Consider the following 23,307-nt stretch of genomic DNA (forward strand, 5'->3'; position numbering starts at 1 on the left):
ATACGAGAACCTTTTAACAATATATCATGTATTATTGAGAAATCTAATTTATATTGATAGTAAGGTAACAGTTCAACTGCAATTTTACTTTTCTCAGGCCAACCATTCAAAGTATAGTACTTAAGTTTCTTGCATATGTTATCATTTACTTGACACTGTTTAATTTTGTCTAAGTAATAATCTTTCACAGGACAGTGTTGAATAACAAAATTTACAAAAGCATGAACTTCTTCACCTAATTCCTCTCTCTCCCAGCCATCAATAGGATTTCTGGACAGAAAATCTGCTAATATAAGTTCACGGCCTGGTACATAATTAACTGTATAGTCGTCTCATTAACCTTATTCTAAATCTTTGCAATCTTGGAGTTAACTCATCAATGTTGTAAGAACCCAAAATCTGAATTAATGGTTTATGAATCAGTTTCCAAATTCACTTTTAGACCTGAAACATATTCTGAAAATTTTTCCATAGCCCACGTTAAAGCCAAAGCTTCCTTTTCAATCTGTGCATACCTTTGTTCTGTAGGTGTTAATTTTCTAGAAACATAAGCATCGATTTCTCTTTTTGCACCTTTCATTTGAAATAACAATAAGCAACGATTTCTCTTTTTGCACCTTTCATTTGAAATAACACAGCACCTATGCCATATGAAGATGAATATGCACTAACAATGCACTGTTTACTAGGATCAAAATTATGCTAAGGTTGGGGTTGTATGTAGTTAGAGCTTGCTGTAGCATTTTGTAACTACATTCTTGTTCCGCACCCCAATTAAATTCCACACCATCTTTAAGCAAACCAGCTAAAGGTGCTAAAATATCTGATTTATTTGGAATAAATTTTCCTGCATAGTTAACCATACCCAAGTATGTTTGAATCTCTGATTTGCAAGTAGGTCTTTCCATGTTTACAATAGATTTTACCCTCTCCGGGTCTATCGAAATACCTTTCTCAGACAGGATATGACCCAAATACTTAACTTTAGTTACACCAAAAATACTTTTGCTTTTGTTAATAGTAATACCTTCTGCTTTCAGTTTATTTAAGACTCTTTTAAGAGCTTCATCATGTTCTATAGTTCTCCCAAAGCACAATATGTCATCTACATGAAAAATTACATTTTTTTCACCTTGCAATAACATGGAAATTTGTGTTGTGAAACTCTCCGGAGCAGAAGAAATCCCAAATGGCATACGCAAAAATTTAAATCTTCCAAATGGACAAATGAAGGTAGTTAACAGTTGACTGTTTTCATCTAATTTTACTTAATAAAACGAGGTATTTAAATCAATTTTACTGAAATACCTTGCTCCCTTTAATTGTGCAAGAGTTGATTCTACTTTTGGCATAGGGAAATGTGGCCTTAACACCCACTCATTTAACTTTGTATAATCACAACATAGCCTAACCTCATTACCTTTAGGCACACACGCAATAGGACTAACTCAGTCTGTTACTACTTCTACTGGTTCAATTATTTTCAGTGTTTTCAAACGGTTAATCTCTACTTCTAATTTTTTCAACATTGGTATGGGTACTACTCTTGGTACAACCTGTACATATGGTTATGCATTAGGTTTCATAGTAATAGAAACCGTTTTCTTAAATTCTCCAATGTTTTGTAACAATTTACAATATTCTGGTGAATTAATATCAACTTTTGTGAAAGATCGTAGGTCTTTTTGCAGATTATTTACATTTAGCATTTCCAAAGCAGTGACTGCATTTCAACCAAGCAATGGTTTTTGCAACCCTTCTACTACATATACCATTGTACAAAATTCTTTGCCTTTAAAGCATAATGTAAAATTCGTAGTACCTAACACCTTTAATTGTGTACCATCGGGTCCTTTAAGGCCAGATTGCCTTGCATTTAAATTACTCAACATGTTTGGAAGTAACACTTTATCAGGTACACATACACAATCAGCACCTGTATCGATAAAAAAAATTAACATTATCGCAAAGTTCCTTAATGAAAATTGAACGATACCAACTGAATTCTGAATTAGAAGTAGATCCTATAATATTTCCTACAAAATTATCTTCCACACTCGATTGTTCGTTAGTGTTTTGTTCTAGAAGTAGATCCTTTAATATTTCCTACAAAATTATCTTCCACACTCGATTGTTCGTTAGTGTTTTGTTCAATCACATTACCAAATTCAAAATGATTGATTGTTTTGGTGTTTCTTTTCCTACAAACTCGAAAAAAATGTCCTACTTTTTACAGTACCTGCACGCCACTGTTCTAGCTGGGCAATCCTTTAATTTCAGGTGAAATGGTCCTCCACAGAAGGGACAATACTTCGGTTTCTCTAAGTTTGTGTTGTACTTACTCCGAGCTGCTGGTCGAGAATTACCTCCCCTGTATGTTGCACTTCCGGTCCTGGTTCTACTAGCGTAGTCCTTCCCGGTCATCTGTTCGTGTTGTCTGGTCACTTGTTGTACCTGTCCTTGGTCGGCAATTTCATGTGAATTCTTCTGTTGTTGTTCGTACTGCTTAACCCAATTAACTGCCTCCGCAAGCATCAATTCTCGCTGCATCTGTAGTTTGTCGGACACACGTTTATCAGCTATGCCGACAACGATCCTGTCCTGAATCATGTCGTCCTTGAGATTACCAAACTCGCAATGTTCAGCCAGTCTATGCATATCCGTGATAAACATGTCAGCTGGTTTGCCCACATGTTGCACTCTGGTATTAAACTTATATCGTTCAAAACTTAACGTTACGATGTGGCAGAAACAGAATCGAACTTGTTCATCAAGTCGCTCACTGGACGTGGTTCCGGGAAACGCAACAAATATTCCTCACTTTGTGAACCCATTACGTATAGAAGTAGGTTGATTTTTTCGTCCTCAGTTTTGTTAACCAAGCCTGAAACACTTAGATAACGTTCGAACCTTTTTCTCCATAATGGCCACAGTTCTGGTCGAACAAAGTCAAATTGTTCAGGAGGATTCACATTCACTAGTGAATGCAAAACGTTGCCGGTTACCGATGAATCACTATTGTTAGGCATGTTTAAGACTCGCATACCTTGTTTTCTGTTCTCAAAAAAGTCTAGTAGAGCCACGATATCTGGATCCCATGTTCGCTATTTCACTCTTCCGTTTGACCGAATTCGGATCCCACCGCTGCCACCATGTAGCGTTAGTCGTGCTAGCCGGAGCAAGAGATAAGTGAGGTATACCGGTGTGGGTCGGAGGACGTACTGTTCCAGGCACTGGCATAGTGCAGCTTTGATTGCCTAGGTGGCAGCATCTTACACAACACAATCGGCAGCTAAGATAACAATAGGAAAATTTTCCATCACCTCTGTCGATCATGTTCATTATGGATGCTATATTGTTTTAAGACTTTGATAGACATTGTTCTTTGCTTGTTTGTGTTTTTATATCAGTTCATGACCCTCACAGATATATCTTTGCTGCCAGCTGTACACCACTTTATGTAGAACTGGACTGATATCTAAGATTTAAAACTACTATTTCAATGGTACAGTTATGTACCATGGCTGTGTGGTCTAGAGTATCAGGCTACAGGATGCACTCTGGTTAGTCTCATCTTGGGGAAGCGTATCAACTCTTCTCCAAAGATTTCGGCCAGTGCATGGGAGCTACGAATGAGCATTACTCCGTCATGCAAACCTATAACCATGACTGGTGGTTCGTTGTGCTGACCACACGTTGCCTCGTAACTCGCTGGATGATCTCCCACCTCTGCTGAGGCATGTGGGAGTGAGGCTGGCAGTTGATAGGTAGACTTTGTCCCTCAAGGGTTGTTGTGCCATGGTTATTATTATTACTTTAATTGCCCTTTCACACCCGTCCTTGCAAGAAAGCAAAGTAAGGCATGCACAGGTCTGAAAACGGATACTCTTTGATTTTAGTGAACTGAAATTATGTTCTTTCTGTTTTCAGGTGCATTTCTAGTTCCTTATTTCATCATGCTCATAGTATGTGGGATCCCCCTTCTCTACATGGAACTTGCAGTGGGGCAGTACACAAGGCGAGGGCCCATCGGTGCACTGGGCAAGATCTGTCCTCTTTTCAAAGGTAAGCAGAGAAATTTTGTGTGGATTCACAATAGCTGTAAAAACAGAGGCTTATCTAGCTGAACAATGTCTAGGGCAAGTGCAGAATTTGCCCCCCCCCCTCCTCCCCACACACAAGCATATCATTCAGATTCCATCATTTCTACTGCATACATATGTTAAATCATTTCTGAAAAATAGTTCATGTTTCTGTATGTTTTACAAGCAGCAAAAAATACACCAATAGTGAAACACTGTATTGGTAAAAAGTTTTGTATTAGTGTTTCGAGTTAAAGTTAAGTGCTATTTTTATTGCTATCTGTTGGTTGTGAGTGGTGTTTTCAAGAATGAATATTCTGAACACTTGTAAGTTTACATTTCCAGTGGCGTGTACAAGAATGGGATAGTGGTAGGTCATGCCCAATCTGCTGGCTGGCTGTCTCTTTCTCCCTCCCCTTTTGTCCTTTGAGTCAGTTTGAAATAGATTTTCATTAGCTCTCTCCAATGGTATCCATTATGGATAGTTTTATGTTATTCTCATTAATGCATTCCGTAAATACAATCTTCTTTTATGTTGGATACCTTTTGAGTGAACATATTTCTCTATATCACTGATGTTTCCGTTATTTCAGGTGCTGGTTTAGCAACAGTTGTAATCTCATTCCTGCTGTCTACGTACTATAATGTAATCATTGCATGGGCTCTTTATTACTTCTTTGCCTCTTTCAAATCGGAAGTGCCATGGAAGCATTGTGACAACAGGTGGAACACCAAGAGGTGCTGGTTGCCTTCTCCTGGGGACAACCACACAAGGCCGAATGCCTCTCGAACACCAACGCAGGAGTTTTATGAGTAAGAAATATTTCAGCTTTATTTGCATTACTGGAAATAATCTTTGCATTTTGTGGCTGTTGTATTTACCATAGGAATCAAAATGCTTACATAGATTCTGTATTTGTTTAATAACCATTCAGGTGCGTCAACGCTCACTTTAGTTGAATATGAGAGATGTCAAAATATAGATGAATATGATAGGCTTCTACTTCATATTTTGTTTCAAATCAATTATATATAGGATTCTCACAGTCAGAACTGTTCGCTAAAATCAACCTACAACTAAAATGCTCTGGGAACTTATTTTAAAATATCTCGAAATTCAGAAGAGAGAGAATTTGTGTTTTGCCTGAATTAGTTGGAAACCTGGTATGTGATCATGTCGACACTGGCCAAGTTAAGACACTTCAACTTATAATCCATCCCTGGAACCAATTCTTCAGAATATAACAAAAAATGTTTAATATAATGTTCGACTATTATCAGTGATCTGCTCTAGACTATAATTTATGTATACATTCATGTTTAAATGGGCCCACAACACTAGCGTATGCAGATAGTGCTGGAATTTTAATGGTGGATATTGCATAGCTTCATTCAACACTTGGGATTTGCACACTATAAAATATTTCATCGTTGCCATTTTTAAAAGTTGTTCAAAGACAAAAATGGATAGTTCTTGATAGCTCTCAAAAGGTTGGACGTCTAATGTTTCTCTCGTGCTTTGAGATTGAAGTGAAGGGGTCATGCTGAAAAATTAGAACCAGTCATTAAACATAGTGCACGGTTCTGTTCTCCTTGAACGATTGGTTAAAATAAAGAAGAATGATATAGTGCAAAGCCACATTCATATTCACCACCCACTTGCAAGGGATTTAAAAAGGATTGCCATCAAAGTCATTAACAGACATTATCAAGACAAGAGTTTTCAATGGTTTAGATCATAAAGTATTGCATGGCAGAAGACATTCTCAAAGTTAAATGCAGAATTGTGTATTTGTTTGAATTTTTAGTCTGCATTTCTCACAAGTGCCAAAAATGTGGTTGGTACACCCAATGGCATAAGAAACAGTAGGCGAATTGTCCACCACCATTTTAATTTGGACTGTATTACACAGTGTGATAACAATGAATTGAAATAATGATGTCATAGTTTCATTCCTTAAAACAACACAGGATGTAGAATATAAAAATAGTGGTGGACAATTTGTACACCATTATCTTTGCCGTTGACTGTACTATCTCGCTCTGACACCTTCAATTGAATACAATTCACAAATAGTGCAAAACTCTTGTTAGTTTAACTCTTTATTCAAATTAATTCCATTTGAGATGAATATGCCAATTCAAAACAATTTAATTTAATTGCAGCTGAGCTTGAGAGTGCTGTATAAATTCTTCATCTGATACGGTGTCTAGTAATTGTAATGCACTTAGCTGAAATAATGTATCAATTTTGTACAGTATGTTGTAAAAAAAATTGTGCTATAACAGCTAATGAATTAACTTTGTTACAAAAATTAGCTAATTCTTTAACATTCCTAATTAAACTTAACGTGTTTGTGAATTAACAGCTGCATGTGTTATTCCTCATTTCAGTCTTAAAGTATTACAAATAACAGACGGAATAGAAGATCAAGGTCACATCAGATGGGAATTGGTAGCATGCTTGGTAGTTGCATGGATTCTAGTCTATTTTTCAATTTGGAAGAGTGTCAAGTCATCAGGTAAAGTTGTATACTTCACTGCTACATTCCCATACATTCTCATCATAGCTTTCCTTGCGAGAGCTCTAACTCTGGATGGGGCTGATGTTGGACTCAGATATTTTTTCAAACCACGATGGCATCTGTTAGGTGAGGCTGAGGTTAGTGTGTCATTTGACTGTTTGCTCTAGCTAGTTTAAACATTTTACAAATGAAACTTGAAATTACTGTGTACTAGGGATGGGCTGACATGAAATTTTGGGCTGTACCTATAAAGTACCGATATAAAATTTACCGATACCGATAAACTATATTTCTACCGGTCAGATATAGAATTCCAAATGCTCCCTGAAGACCTGAATGGTTCATTGACCTCCTTAATAAATGTGTGTTTTGAGGTTGCAAAAGGAGTTGCATTTTAAGTAAGGCATGGAGATTATCCATAAAACTTATAACAAAATGGCAGAATTTTGTAAGTTATTTATAGATATATTGGATCGGTAATTTTCTCCGATAAAGTGATGCACCAATAGAGTACCGATTATTCAGTCCTATTCCTACTGTGTACTCTGTCCTACTACAGGTGGCATTTTTACCATACAAGGTTGCACCTTTGTGTTCTATTCAGTCTTACGTTTCTTGTTCCCAGTTTTAAAAAAAAATCTAGTTGGGAAAATTCCAATAACTACTCTTGAAGTATTTGTATATTATATAAATTATACATATAATCCCACCCCAAGAGTAAAAAAAAATTATCAACCATGGGAAATTTGCCCTCACCCCCCCCCCCTCCAAATACCATTGTATATGTGTGTGTCCCATATAATACACGGATGGTAGAGATTACTCAGTACTCCATTGATATCAGCAAATATTGACTTATCAGTATTTTTTGTGGTAAGTTTGCCAGTTTGATATATCTGTAGTTTGTCAGTAAGTGCAAAATTCTTTCGTTTGTTATAATTTTTATATGCATTAATTAAGGTGGTGAATGTATCATTCAGGTGATTAAAGGAATGTTTCCAATTTTACAGTAGATTGGTTAGTGATAATTGTAAATTTTATATCAATATTTCATTGATATTGGCAAAAACAAAAGAGAGAGGGAGTGAGTGTTAGAATTGCGGAGATACTTAAAAAAGGAGTAATAGCAGATCCCAGTATATAGGAAACTCAGATAACAGCAGCAGTGAGAGTCACTTTACAGACCGCGTGATATTTTTTAGCTGTTCAAGTTACTGGCTGTAAAATTATTAATTAATTTCAGTGTTGGTGGGGATGCAGAACATTCAACACGAGTCGAAAAATTATTATTTTCACTCAATAATTATTTGCTGGAGCTACATATTGTAAAGGAAAATTATCCCAGATATTTTCTGAAAATCATGTTGAATGTAATTGTGAATAGGAAAATATTATAGTACTAATTATAATCTTATATATTGTACATGTATAACATATTATATTCCCAATTTGCTTCAGAAAATGAGTCCTAATTGGGGGAAGTATACCCCCACTTTCAGATAAATATATTGGGAGTGTTTTGTACTGCTGCGATGAATGAACTTGACAGTATGGGAACATGGGGGTTTAAAATGTTGCATTCTCAGTTTTAACCCTTTCTAGGTTATGTGTAGATAATTCACTAAATTATTTTTTTTAGTATATGTGTGGTTTTGATATAGTTTCTACAACACAATTAAATCCCAAGATTAACTTCCTTTCTTTTGAGAAATTCCAAATATTTATATTTATAGATTAAATGTAATGGTCATCTCAATTTGAGAAAGTTACATAGCCAACTATTTTCAAATACAATAATGTACAGAGTAACTTGTTTTCTTTTACAACTACTTACTAATCAGGCAAAAAATTGTAACGTGAATTATAATCTGTAATAACAAAATTTAAATGTATATATTGTAATTATTCAGTCTAACCTCAACTTGTTACAGGTATGGGTAAATGCCGCTGCTCAAATCTTCAATTCCATAGGAATAGCGTTTGGATCCATTATCGCATTTTCCAGTTATAATCGCTTCAATAATCAAATCATTGTGGATACTTTAGCTGTGTCTGTGATAAATGCCATTACAAGTATCCTCGTTGGAATATTTGCTTTTGCCACAATAGGCAACATAGCAGCGGAGCAAGGAACAACTGTGGATAATGTAGTTACTGATGGTGAGTTTTACTTCAAAGTCGCACTGTAACCTTAAGAAAATATATGTAAAATATAATTGCTGTTGTTACTTCAATACTGGTATGTGTACCAGTGAATTTAAAAAGATCTATGCTGTCCAACCAGATAGCATTTTTGTTCATGGTTTCTTGTTTTATAGTAGGTAAGATGATTTAATTAAATTGTTGAAGGAAGAATCGCAAGGTAAAAACCCATGCCCAGATCAGGATTCTTGAAGTCAGAGCCCTTGATTATGAGATCGTGATTTAAGAACTTGATACATTCACCCATTAAGACCTTGAGAAATAAAATTGTTTAAATGAATTAATATAAGATACGTCCAAGTTGTCAAAATTACTGAAATGTGTTATCAGCAGGTTGAAAATAGATTTGAAAAAATGTCTGAATGAACTGATCACATTCATGAACGTTGTCTGTGAGAGATAAAGTAGAAAATAGTGGATTTCAGATACATATTTGCATTGTGTAATAACTCTTGGAGTGAATTTTGCAAGGTTTTCATAGTACAAAAAGCATGAAATATTTGTTGTTTTCATGATAAAGAACATGAAAAATTTCTCTTCAAGTGAAGAATGATAGGCACAAATCATTGTGTAGCAGAAACACGAATTGATTGTAATTGTGTTTGTAGAAACTTATAGGAATGCCTGTCATCGCCTTTTAATCAAGGGGTATTGGATTCGATACCAAGGAGGCATATACTGGTTTGGGTTCCACTTTAAACTGTAGGTCTAATCCCAGTTAGCCTGTCTGTGCATAAAGTGGACTCAAAACAAAACAAAACTTCAATTAATTTTACAAATGCCATAACAACTAAATATTATTTTTTTTAACAAAAAAATAATATAATATACATGAAACAAATGTGTCAAATATAAGTGATAACAAATAATGCAGATTTGTAGTATTTTGAGTTATGGATATATGAGGGTTATATTTTAAGTAAGGTCCTTTTTGCAATAAAAACGAAGTAAGTAAATGTTTTTCAAAAAGCAATTTATTTTCTGAATTTACATACACTTCTCTATGTTTCTACATAATTTCCTTGCCAATTTAAACATTTATTGTAACAAACTACGAGTTTTTGGATACCCTCCTCATATAACTCTGCCGCCTGTGATGATAGCCAGTTACTCATGGTCGTTTTCACTTCTTCATCAGTGTCTAAATGCTTGCCACCCAGGAAGGTCTTCGGATGGCGGAAGAGGTGGTAGTCCCTAGGTGCAAGGTCTGGACTGTATTGCAGATGGTCAACACATCATTGCTGGTCAAAGGGAAAGCAAAATGGACACTTTCAAAGCGTAAGATCATGGCAACTCTCTTTTGGGACAGGCAGGGTGTTTTGTTAGTGGACCTTTTGCCACAAGGAACAACAATTAACTCTGCATCCTACTGTGAGACCCTAAGAAAACTTCATCGAGCAATCCAGAACAAACTGCGTGGAATGCTGTCAACCGGTGTCGTGCTGATTCATGACAATTGAAGGCCACATGCTGCGGCTCAAACTTAAGATCTGATCGAATCTTTTGGATGGGATGTATTCGATCATCCGCCATACAGTCCATACCTAGCAACTACCACCTCTTCCTCCATCTGAAGACCTTCCTGGGTGGCAAGCGTTTAGTCACGGATAAAGAAGTGAAAACGACTGTGAGTAACTGGCTATCATCACAGGTGGCAGAGTTCTATGAGGAGGGTATCCAAAAACTCGTAGTTCGTTACGATAAATGTTTAAGCCGGCAAGGAAATTATGTAGAAAAATAGAGAAGTATATGTAAATTCAGAAAATGAATGTTTTTTTTGAAAAACGTTTACTTCGTTTTTATTGCAAAGCGAACCTTACTTAAAAAATAACCCTCATAGTAGGAATACCAGTATTGCTAAAATGCACCAGAAATGTCTAAAGGAAAATTTTACATGAACATTTTTGCATGTTTGATTCATTGTAAGTACAAGCTGACAGAGATACAGATTGTAGGTGAAAGCATGCAGGTAGACACTGGTCTTGCTGAAGAACAGATAAAGTTGGACAAGTAAGCAGAGTACTTTGTAGTACGAATGCAGGTTGTAAAATAGAGTACTGCATTGGACCACTTTCGCTCACTCAAACTCAATCGAATCTCCCACGCTAGAGAGATTCCCTTGAATATATACGTAGAACATAAAATATAATTTCAATGTGACAATAATCCTACAAATATATGTGTAAATTCGTGCTGGTAGTTTCAGCCCATAATCATCTATTCATTTTCATATATTGCTATGTATTCGTAAGATAAGCTAAATTACATTTTAACATGGAGATGATGACTATGTTCACTTTAGTTTCAATTTCACTGCATCTTTCATTTCACGAAGTATATTTGAAGGCCCACTGCCACAGACAAATTACGGTTGTACGTATGTGAACTACTGGGCTTCGAGCATATACCGATCATTTGCCTGTTCGAGCGTTATTCGCTCAAGCGAAGAAAGTGTCGCTGCAGCACTCTATTGTAAAATAATGTAGATATTTCAGCATATAACCCTATTATTCTTTCAGTTGTGTATGTTATTTGTAGCAAGAGTGCTATTTGCAGGATGATTTAATTAGCATGAGTTTGTATGGCTGTTGTAATGTTGCAAATTCTTGTTATTCCAGGTCCAGGCCTTGTGTTTGTCGTTTACCCACAAGCACTTGCAAAAATGCCTGTGTCTCAGTTATGGGCTGTGCTGTTTTTCTTCATGCTCCTGTGTCTTGGACTAGATAGTCAGGTATGAATATCTGTAAAGAAAGTGGCTTTTCACTCCTCATTGTTCTATCTTAACATCAAATGAAAATCCAAAGAAGTTGTTTATTTCCAGAGACCTTCTGCAAGAAAAAGTTTTCTAAAATTTATTTATTATTTATTGCAAGAACTTAGGTTAAAACATGGTTAAAAAGTAAGAAATGGTAGTGTGACATGTAAAGTTCCAAGGCAAATTGCGAATGGTTTTACTGCAACACCATTGCAGTAGCTCCTCGAGAAATATAGCTTGGACTTTAATTGTAAATCATTCTTGCTTATGCTTTAGCCATTTTAAACCATGTTTTAACCTTCGTTCTTGCTAAAAGAAAAAAAAACTTGTAATCCCCAGGTGGACCTGAAAATTTCGACAGATATAAGGTATGGGTTGAGTTTTTTGTCTATTATAATATAACAGTGTATTACTACTCTATTACACCTTTCCTTTAGCCCTTGAAAAGTATTACTAGATAAATATTTGTGTACACAAAATACGAGAAACTGTATGAAAGAAATGGATTTCTCAAAGAAATGGAAACTTGGACATACAGTGGAACTCTAATATTACATTCCTGAATTTTAGATTTTCTCACATTTTAAGTTGTTTTTTGTACCTTGGGCCCCTGAAAACATAGCATTGATGTTTCATTTTGCATTTTGTTTTGCACCTTGACTATAAAATACATTTTTGGTAGCTAGGAAGTACATCAACTGTCAAAAGAATATATGTGATTACAAGCAGTAAGGCTGGCAACCATACATCATATGCTTTGACACAAATAAACCATCAGCCATCTTGTATCTGGATCAACACTGTATGTACTTAATTAATACTGGTTCTGATGATATGCAAAAGAGAATGTGCCATTTACAATATTAGTGAATAAATTTGATGTGCATTTTGCTTGTATGCTTTTTACACACACACACATATTTACAAATTTCATTTTGTACAGTTATGTGTAAGAGGGGATAAAAGGTGCGGGAGTACATAGCAAATATGATGAAAAAATATAGCTAAGGTTAAAATTGAAACTGTTGTAGGTTCTTCGTGTTCCAATATTTTTCCAATACTTTTTAAACAATATTTTAAGGATTAAGAAAAAATAATTCATAATAATTATGTATTATTACAGTTTGCTACAGTGGAGGTAGTCGTGACTTCCATCCAAGATGGCTTCCCCAACTGGATAAAGAGTCATCTGAAGTGCCATGAAGTCCTTGTTTTAATCGTCTGTATAGTCTCCTTCCTGTTTGGTCTTCCAAATGTTACTCAGGTATTTGTTCTTACATTTAATTAATTACAAAAAAATGTATAAAGATCATGCCAATATTGATGAAGGACCAGTATAAAATTACCAATATTACCAATCCAATGGCATAAAAATTCAATTGTTCCATGAAGGTTCATTCACCTCCTTTGTTAATGTATGTTACACTAGACGCACTTACTAATGTGATAATTTGTTTCTTTACACAACATATTTTCAAACTTTGCAACTCAAGATATTATTTGATTTTGTTTAAAATGCATTTTCTCATTCATTTATTAAATAAATATTTTATTCTTATTTGTGCAGTAAAAATGCTCTAATTCAGTCTGTAACGTATGAAAATGAGAATATGAAATATTGCACTGTATAAATGACACTGTACTACTAAATTATTGCGTGTACCAGGTGACTGCTAATAAATTATAATTTAGACAAGAGGAAACCTTAGTTATACATTTACTTTACAGCATCAAAGTACATGAACGTGCTTGAATATCGGATACTCTTTGTGTATGCAAGTTTATGATATCTTAATAACCACTAAATTCCATGTGCTTTTTGCAGCAGACACCTTTATTTCTTTACTACAAAGTAGCAAGTGTGTTTTGTTGAAAAGTTCATTGTTTCCGTAGACCTAATAGAAAGAAATAATGAAAAAAATTGACATCCAAAAAAAAAAAGGTTTCCTAACATTGCATAGGGGGCTGGCTACCTAATATCGAATAGGCAAATAAAATGTGAAGAGAACTTCGAATAATAAATTACTGAAGAAAGAAAGAAAAATATTTATTGTACAGTAAGTCTAAGGTTATATGTGATCAGGGAAAGAACATCAAGATAGTGGAAAATACTGTTTTTTGTGTGGGATTGATTTGATTATACTTGGTCTCTAAGAAATTGATTGACTCTACCAGAATTCATGGAACAATCGGACAATAGAGGTAATAGGGTCCCACATCTTCCTCGTCATCTAGAATATAAATAGGAATAGGTGTTCTACGAGGGGCATTCAAGTCAAACCGGGACTTTTGAGTTTATTAAATAAATGAACGAATTTCAAGGAGTGGAAACTGCATTCATTTTTCGACATACATCCCTGCTACATTTATACACTTATCCCAGTATTTAACTAATGCCTGGAAAGCTTCTGCATAGAAAGATTTGTCAGTATGCCTGAACCATCCAAGGACAGCCGGTTTCACTTCGTCATCAGCGTCGAAATGCTGACCTCCGAGGAACTCTTTTAGGGGTCCAAAAAGGTAGAAATCACTGTAAGGAGGATGTGGCAATAACTCTCAGTCGAGTTGCTGGAATGTGCACATAGTGTGGTGAGCAGTATGAGGTTGTGTGTTGTCCTGAGAAACAGGACTCCCTTCATAATCAAATCAGACCGTTATTTCCAAAGATACATATGCACATCACTCAGAACAAGACAGTAATATTCGCTGTTGATATTGGCACCACGGGGTAGAAAATTCACATGAATAAAGCCGTGTCCCAGAAATCATTTGTCATCACTGCTGTGGGCTGGGAACCACCACGATTACTAAATTCACTCGGTAGTGTCTTTTATATCTATTAAGGTGGTTTTTATGTGGAAGATGAGAGAGACTCAAGATAAATAAAACCACATGTGAACGATTTTTCTGTGGTAAATTGTTGGTGTTCCTTGAAAAAGTGCCCGATTTTATTACATTATTCCTTCAGTAACTGTGAGAAAAGAGGATAATATCCAGGTATTCTCCAGAATCTATTCTTTACATAGATGTACATCATTCTGTTGTTTTCTAACCGCTAATAAAAGTCAAGGTATCACGCTAACTTTCAAAAGCTAAGCCACTGAAGCTTCGCAGAATTGCAGGAGTCCGTTTTCTGGGAAACCTCATCTCTCCGGGGAGGTGGGAGTCTGGTGATGTCAGTTTTTGACCTAGACATGGGTGAAATTCAGCAGTGCCATCTCTTATTCTGCTAGGCAGAAGAAGTGGAAGCAAAAGTGCGAGTGGTGCTCTCAGCGCCTCTCAATGTATTATTTCGAAACTTCTTGCGAGGGACCATTTCCCAGTGGGAGGTCTGTGCACCGGTTTTCCTGCCTTCGATGAAGATCTGCTTATATATCTTTATCTGTGGTATTATATACCAAATGAAAGCTTAAATTCCGTTCTAATAGATAATTCAATTAGAGCCTGAATCGTCACCGACAATGTCCACAACATCGCGAATACCACTCATTTTCTTGGCGATAAGCAACGGATACGACAGCTGCAACAAGGCGTTAATCAGCATAAACATGCACTGTGCACGTTATAAAAAAAAAACGACATAACTAAGCCTTTACCCAACAAGAATAAGATGCTCTCTGGTGACAAAAAATAGAACTATCTCCAAGTGTGTGCAACGATAAAGCATAAGGTTTGGGCAAATAAATGTAAATGCAATGGAAGTACGGCGATTGTATCCTAGCCGATTGGCGATTGGAACGGGTGTTTTACTCTGCTCGCACCACATCAGATTCCCGACCGAAAAGTGTTAATAACTTTTAAGTATATTAAGATATTTCTGTACAGTTTTCTTCTATTTATAGTATAACTCAAAAAGTTTTTTTTTTTTACCTTTCTAATACATCTCGATATGTGCACCATTAGTAACATGACAGATGTCCAACCTATATTCAAGCTGTGTTGTACAATCGGACAATCTGGAATGTGATGCCAGTAGTGCTGTACAACATACGCAGAGCTTGAGTATAGATTGGATATCTGCCATGTTACTAACGATGCACACATCGAGGTGTATTAGATATGTAAAAAAAATGTTCAGTTACTCTGTAAATAGAAGAAAACTGTATGGAAATATCTTAATATACTTAAAAGTTATTAATTTTTATTTTATTATACTTTTAAGCCGGACACACTGTATTGACCTATACTGATTAATCTGTGTGTTTCAAGTTCTAAAACGAAAGTTTATGTGCACCAGTACATTGTTGTGTGTTGTTGCAAAAAAAAAAAGTACTGTATGTATGATGTACAAAAGTAGCAAAAACTTCTCACTTCTTTCAGGGTGGAATATTTTTCTTTCAACTCATCGACCATTATGCAGCCTCTATTTCCATTATGTACCTGGCATTCTTTGAAGTGATAGCTGTATCCTGGTTTTATGGAGCAGATCGACTGGCAAGAAATGTACAGGAAATGACTGGAAGGTTTCCTTCCGTGTATTTTAGATTTTGCTGGTGGGTTGCAGCACCTGTTCTCATTATGGTAAGTCCTCAAAAAGATTGTAGCTATGGCATTTGCCTTCTATTTGACAAAGTATGAATACATTGTGCAATGAAATGAGTTAAACTTAGTGTCTCGTTGATTTTCTACGAGTAACTTAAATGTTCCTTGAAGATGGATGAATAAATATAAATTTCTTTAATCATGTTTTGTCTGACGAATGAGAATATCTGTATATACAGGGTTAGCATAAATGATTTTCCAAATTTGAAATGTATTACTCATGTTTAGAGACATGCATATTTCATTTATGTAAACACGAAATGTGAAATAACACGTTATAGTGCTTATTTTTCATGTTTCTAAAAGGTGCGAGGTAATTTTGCTACCATGTTTTGTCATGAAATGGAAAGTAAATTGCAAAATAAACTCATAAACACGAAATGTAGAGTTTATTTACCGATACAACCCTTTTTGGTCTGAATTATCCTGGGAGTTATGCAATATCACAGAAAACTGATTAATACTGCTGTAAAAATCTGAGAAGCAAAACTGTACTCCTTTACACAGGGATGAACTTAAAACTGATAACGACATAAGAAAGGAATTGTTAATTCTGTGTATTAAGTATAATTTCTATATTAAATTCAGGATTATATTCACCATTTTAACACCAAAATGTCATTTTATATTTATTACTCCATCTGTCCCATAATTATAGTCCGGTATGCCAAAATGGTGACTTTTTATTTATGTTCTTTTGGATACTTGATCGGCCAATTTGTACTGATCCTTGAGTAATAACGTTGTAGGACTCATTCCAGTGTTTAATTTTCTTCTTCTGTATACACCAATGTCACAGTTTGCCTATTAGAAAATTTCCTGGGTGCACCTAAACTGGTTTCATACATATATATATATAACACGTCTGCAAAATATTCATGACTTCCACTCACTTTTTTACTGATAGTGCTGTTGAATTGGCCATTTAAAAAATATATTATTTTCTAAAATGCCACTCAATTTTCACACACAATTTAACATTTTTTTTGCATTTGCAATAAATAGCAATCACTAATTGTAACATAATTTGTTTGAGTGCCATGTCTAGTAGTATAATTTACATTTTTTAATTACTTTTTCAACAGGCTGTGTGGGTGTTCAGCTTGATAGACTATCACCCTCCAACGTATGACAACGAAAGTTATGTTTACCCCCGTTGGGCTGAAGGGTTAGGCTGGGGCATCGCCTCATTGTCTCTAAGCTGCATTCCAGTTTTGGCTGTTGTGGTTCTCAGTCGGACGGAAGGAGATTCTTTCTGGGAGGTATGTTGTTATTTATAAAGACTATGCTCGTATGTGTTTATAAATGAGCTTGGCATAAATACCATTGTTTATTGGAATTCTTTATGCACATTTACTTACAGTGTTAATATATTTTTGCTTGCATAAAAATTTCAATATAAAAAAAACCCACCAATTTATCTACACATCATGTAGCCTCAGGAATGGATTTTTCTCTGATCTCATGCGAAATCTATTGAGGAATATCCCAAGCTAAATGTATTATGTTAAAATAAGTTACTCCAGCAAGTGCTTGAAGTGTGTGTGTGTGTGGGGGGGGGCTGTGCAGTGGTACCCCCCCCCCAATTAGGAAAAATGAAGCATCCCCCAGCTCTGATAGGCATCCCCCAACCTGTTTCACCATATTCATGTTGTAATCTTCCCCAGGTCCACACCCTCCATATTCACCAGATATCTTTGATATCTTCTGTTTTTGCAACTCAAAAAACACTTGAAAACCAAGAATTTTTGCAAGACAGAAGACCAAGAAACAAGAAAAGGATGTGGCAGTTGAATGTCTTCCTACTGCTTCAGAAGAGCATAACATTGAACTATCAGTAAGTTCAGCATACACAGTTTTCTAAGAATTAGGGATGGACTGATATGAATTTTTTTCCGATAACGATAAAGTGCCGATATAAAATCTACCGATCCGATACAAATTTGCAAATGGTCCTTGAAAAACCTGAATGGTTGGTTCATTGACCTTATCATAAATGTGTGTTACATGATAACTGCAATGCAAAAGAAGTTGCATATTTAGACATTTACTTTTAACAAAAGTAAGGCATGGAGATTATATGTTGATATCCATAAAAATTATAACAAAATGGCAGAAAATTGCACTAAATTAGAAGATATATATACAAATATGTGATTGGTAATTTTACTGATTTGCCTATATCGGCCAATACCGGTAGAATACAGATTAATCTGTCATTCAATCTGGGATATTTCTGAACAGCCTTCATATTTGGACCTTTCAACCCCTTCATACATAAAGAAGTTTACCCACATTGCATATTGCGTGACTGGAAGTCAAATATAATAATTGTATGTATATAATTTTGTAAGTACAAATTAGAGCAGCCAATCAATTGCTACTTTTCTAGGTGCTCAAAAATACAGCATGTTTCAAAGATCATGCAATCCTATTTTTGTTTAATTATGAGAGATTTACACCAGGTTTCCTGCATATGAAACCTTGTATATAGACATGGTTTAAAATACCATTGGTTGCAAGTTTACTCCATGCAGAAAAAAAAAGGGGAGAAAACAAATTATCACAAGGTCACCATTCAAAATATTGTAACTGGTGCCATGCTGTTATTTGATTTGCAAAACCTGCACAAAATATGCATATATAAATATACCGGGTGTCCCAGAAGTCTTTCCCGGATTACAAACTTTATTCATATCTGCTATATGCAATGTAGAGATGTGAAAGTGGTGCCAAAATGTTGGAAAACTAACCAAGTTTATTTGTTGCAGGTTTCAGTAATGTAGCTGTAGTGTAGCAGTGTCAGTGCCTAGGAATCCGGAATTAATGCTCTTTGACATCGGGTGACATCTTTCCATACAATGTTTCTTTGACTTGACAGGATTTGGGAATGAAGATAAATTCCATTTTTTAAATACCAACTTATTGATGGCAGATATTCTAGACGAAAGAATTATGTACAATTGAAAGTTCCTCTGCACTGTTATTGGTGACCGGGTCTCGTGATACCAGAGGACATGCTGAGCTTTTTCCTGATTTGTGAACATTTCCGGTTTTCTGGGCACTAACACTGCTACACTTTAGCCACGTCACTCAAACCTGCAACAAAAAAACTTGGTTAGTTTTCCAACATTTTGGCACCACTTTCACATCTCTACCTTGCATATAGCGGATATGAATAAAGTTTGTAACCCAGGAAAGACTTCTGGGACACCCAGTATTTCAGGGGGTGGGGGAGGGGGGTCTGAACCAAGTGTCCCAGATATAATAATAATAATGTTTAAATTAAAACTGAAATTAAATATTAATTAAACTGTAAATTTATTAATATTGCATTTTTATTATCACAAGATGGTATATGAATATAAATACAGCGTGTTCCATTCAAACTTCCCACATTTCAATTCATCATTGCTAAAAGGTTATGAAACATAATAGAATGTGAGTGCTACTAGATGAAAGAGAAACTCAAATAATTTTATTGTATGACCTCGAAGTTCACGGTTCTCTCACTATGCAGCACCACAATCGCATAAAGCACAATGGCGACTCCACAGCAGAGTGCACAATCTGTATTCTGGTATGCAGAGACCAAATCAATCATTACAGTGCAAGGAAATTACCGGAGAGAATATGGAGGTAAAGCACCAGATAGGAAAACCATTAAGGCATGGTGTGCGAAGTTTTTGGCAACTGGAAGTGTTAATAAAAAATCCAGAGAATCTCGTCGATTTGTTTCTGAGGAGAAGGTTGGATTTCTCTGAAACATGTTAAAAAAGCCAGCTTTCTTGAAAACACTGTTTTTGTCTAGCTACGAATTTCATATTGTAAATTGTATTTTATATTTAGAAATTAGTGTCTATTTTACAGTAGGGAGATAAGTGAAAACTATGGAACAGGAACAATACTGCCAACTCCTGTATTTTCATTGATTTGAGACACTTTTGTGAAAAAGCCAGGGAAAAAAACTTCCGGTTTTTTTCGACCACTTCTAACTCTAATTTTGGTACAACAATGCTAAAAAGTACATTTTCATTTTTTTTCTTTTAGTACTTGGTTAAGTCTTTCCTTGCCCCTCATTCAATATTGCTACTCAAATTTACAGTATATGATTAATCATTTGTCAATTGCATGTGGTTTTTAGTAACCTTAACATTTTGTTGTGAAACAATGACATTTATTTTTCAGAAGCTGAAAAATTCAGTTAAATCACAGATTGTGGAGTGTCCCTTGTGTGGACAAGCAAAGAACTGCTTACATGAAGACAGCAACGAAAGGCTACAAGAAAATCCAATGCTGTTGACAACACTGGACTATCCAAATCAACACATAAAGTCTAGGTCAAGCCCAATGGACAATTCAGATGAAATGTAGGATTAGAAAGGATTCACGCTAATTCCCAGAATCATTACTCATAAAAGGCAATTTTTTATTTTTCACATTTTTTGTTGTTAAAAAAAGCAATAACATACATCATTGCTGCATAATATAATTGATGAAACTGGAGTAACAGTACCATACAATTCACAGATATTTTAATTACATGTGAATGTTTGTGTACTACAGACTGTAGAGCACAGAGACATAATATATCAGATGATGTTTGGCTGTTTTTTAAAGTTGAGATAATTCCATTGTTTTAGTTCTTGATGGGTGTAAAATGTGGTTTGTGTAGCCTATTTTATGAACCATGGCAATAATTTTTAGTCATTACATATAGGTATGTATTTTTGGAAGTTTTAAGTGTTGAGTGAATGAGGAATGTCTATAGAGTATTGTTTACCACACAACAGTGTCTGTGAGGGGTCTCCCCGATGGTGCTGTGGTAGCGTAGTCACCTTGCAATCAAGGGGTCCCAGGTTCGATACCCACAGGAGGCACATAGTGGTTCGGATCCCACTTTAAACTGTAGGTCCAGTCCCAATTAGCATTACTGTGCATTAGGAGGACTTAAACCAACCAACCAACAGTGTCTGTGTATATAAAAAAGACAAGCTATTATGAAGTTGTCAGACAGGTTTTAAAATTAGGTTATTGTAATTTGAAGTTGTACCCAAAAGTTCCCAGACTGAAAAATTATACTGTAATATGTAATATTACTATACAACATTATCACTTTTGTATGGTATTTGTGCAGTGTATTTTACTGCAGTAGCAACTGAAAAGTGTATCAAACCTAACTGGGTAATATAGTTACATATTTTGCAGGTTTGCAATCAACAAGCAATATTTGAAGTGTGTGCTCAATTTCATGGTTTGAAATTTAATTTCACATGCTTCATTTAACAACTTTAGTGCAAATAAGTATCATTATACATATCGAATTTTTGTTTTATGTATACACTGCCACAGGGACGTCTGAACTTATTTCGGAGTGGGGGAGCAAGTTCTTAAATCCACCAACCAGTTTTTACAATCTATTTTCCTACACATATTTATATATATATATATATATATATATATATATATATATATATATATATAATGGATAAAAGCAAGGAGGGCCAAAAGGGCTAAGTAAAAATCAAATAAGGTAAAAGGAAACACTCACCGGACAGTAGGAAAATTCAAAATTTTCGCTAATTTATAGCATCATCGGTGTGAGAATACACACACACACACACACACACACACACACACACACACACACACACACACACACACACATGTAGAAGTATATGTGTGTGCGCACGTGCATATGTATGTGTACACACACTTACATACATTCATACATAGGCGATCGGAAATGAACTCCCTACCAAGACTAAAACCCATAAAACTTCCTTAAAATTTCCAAATCTTTGCTAAAAGCTGAAGATGTGAAAGGGGCATTCAGCACATGCAGTACATAACCACACAGAGGGTTATAATGGCCAGGTGCCAGATATTTTTTGGGAAAAGTTAGCCGTAATTTTTCCTTGTAGGGCAGTCAAGTAACCTTTGAACTTCCCTTTGGGCACCCTACAGATATCACCTTGTAATTAAATGGTCCCTGGTTCAACAGCAGGTGAAAGAACTTGTGAGAAGTATTGTAATATTCCAATTTATACTGTAGCATTACTCTCGATTATCATTTTAAAATAAAGAAAGAAATTTTAGGGGATATCCGGTGCAAAGAAAAGTATTACGTAAATACGTCTTGAAGTTTTATGCTGCTGAATGATGTTGATTATCTCGAGATATCGTTGTGGGGATGTTATCAAGTTTTCGGGGCTGATGGAGCTAGCTCTCAAAAGCCTATTTATTTAGCCTGGTCGATATCCAGGGGAAATTATCTTTTTATTCAATTTTTGTTGCATTTTTATTTCTCGAGTTAATCACAATATTGACAATGAATAATAATTACATTAAGAAGATAACGCAACAACAACACACTCATGCATAGCCCAGGATCCGAACCTGAAACCTCCCCTCCCCGATTTTAAAATATCAGATGCAAGCGCAAGGTAAGTTAAATTCTTGCTTTCAGGCATTAAAAGCATGTTCCTTACAAGCAGTTTGCTATGTGTACAGGCATTTAAATGTTCAAATCATTTATAAAAAAGAATGCATTTTCAAAGCTCGAAATTCATGAGGGCTACACTGTTTGAACTTAAAGAATTTTCTTATCGACACTACTTGAAATCAAGAAATGTGAAGTGGAATTACTGTTATGTATTTTTTGCGAATCATAAAAGCAAGAATAAAATTTTACAAATTGTCTGGTTTCAATTTTGCATTGATATTCCATGTTGAAGAGGTGATAATGTAACTGGCAGGCATTTGAATAGCATTTTACCTTGAAGGTATTGTATATACTTCCATGAGTGGCAGGTTATAAGATTCCATATGGGTACAATCATTCTAAATTGCTACCGATGACTTTCGCAGCTGATTAAAAATGCCAGACTGTTCAGTTATATTTTACTTTGATGTTTCACCTTTAATAATTAATAGACAGGGACATTTATCTCCTGTTTCATTGCCAGTTTTTCAACAGTGAAGACTCCAGTAGTAAATAACCTAGTAGTTTAATGAACTTTCGTTCGCAAAAGAGAAATTTGCATGTGATATTTAGGAATATAGGCCATATAAAATTGGAATCTGCACCCACAAAATAGGCTCACTCGTCGCCTACCTCCTCGCTCCTTTTCTGAAGAGTTACTGCTTTTCAGTTGCCTTTCCGGATAATCTGATTTTATAAATAAGTGACGTCGGAAAA

General features: G+C 35.4%; 1 protein-coding gene across 2 annotated transcripts in view; it reads left to right on the top strand.

Moving 5' to 3' along the window:
• Nucleotides 1-20,612, top strand: part of ine (solute carrier family 6 member inebriated) — a 178,144-nt gene extending 157,532 nt beyond the window's left edge. For both annotated transcript variants that reach the window (XM_083128312.1, XM_083128313.1), the window contains exons 3-11: nt 3,931-4,065; nt 4,676-4,895; nt 6,477-6,744; nt 8,539-8,767; nt 11,428-11,540; nt 12,688-12,828; nt 15,885-16,085; nt 17,192-17,368; nt 20,295-20,612. In XM_083128312.1, coding sequence (XP_082984438.1) covers nt 3,931-4,065; nt 4,676-4,895; nt 6,477-6,744; nt 8,539-8,767; nt 11,428-11,540; nt 12,688-12,828; nt 15,885-16,085; nt 17,192-17,368; nt 20,295-20,480 — 1,670 coding nt within the window. In that variant the 3' untranslated portion in view covers nt 20,481-20,612. The remainder of the gene's footprint in view (nt 1-3,930; nt 4,066-4,675; nt 4,896-6,476; nt 6,745-8,538; nt 8,768-11,427; nt 11,541-12,687; nt 12,829-15,884; nt 16,086-17,191; nt 17,369-20,294) is intronic.
• The last annotated feature ends 2,695 nt before the right edge of the window (nt 20,613-23,307 follow it).

This window comes from Lepisma saccharinum, chromosome 9, assembly GCF_977018435.1.
Source record: "Lepisma saccharinum chromosome 9, izLepSacc3.1, whole genome shotgun sequence".
NCBI lineage: Eukaryota > Metazoa > Arthropoda > Insecta > Zygentoma > Lepismatidae > Lepisma > Lepisma saccharinum.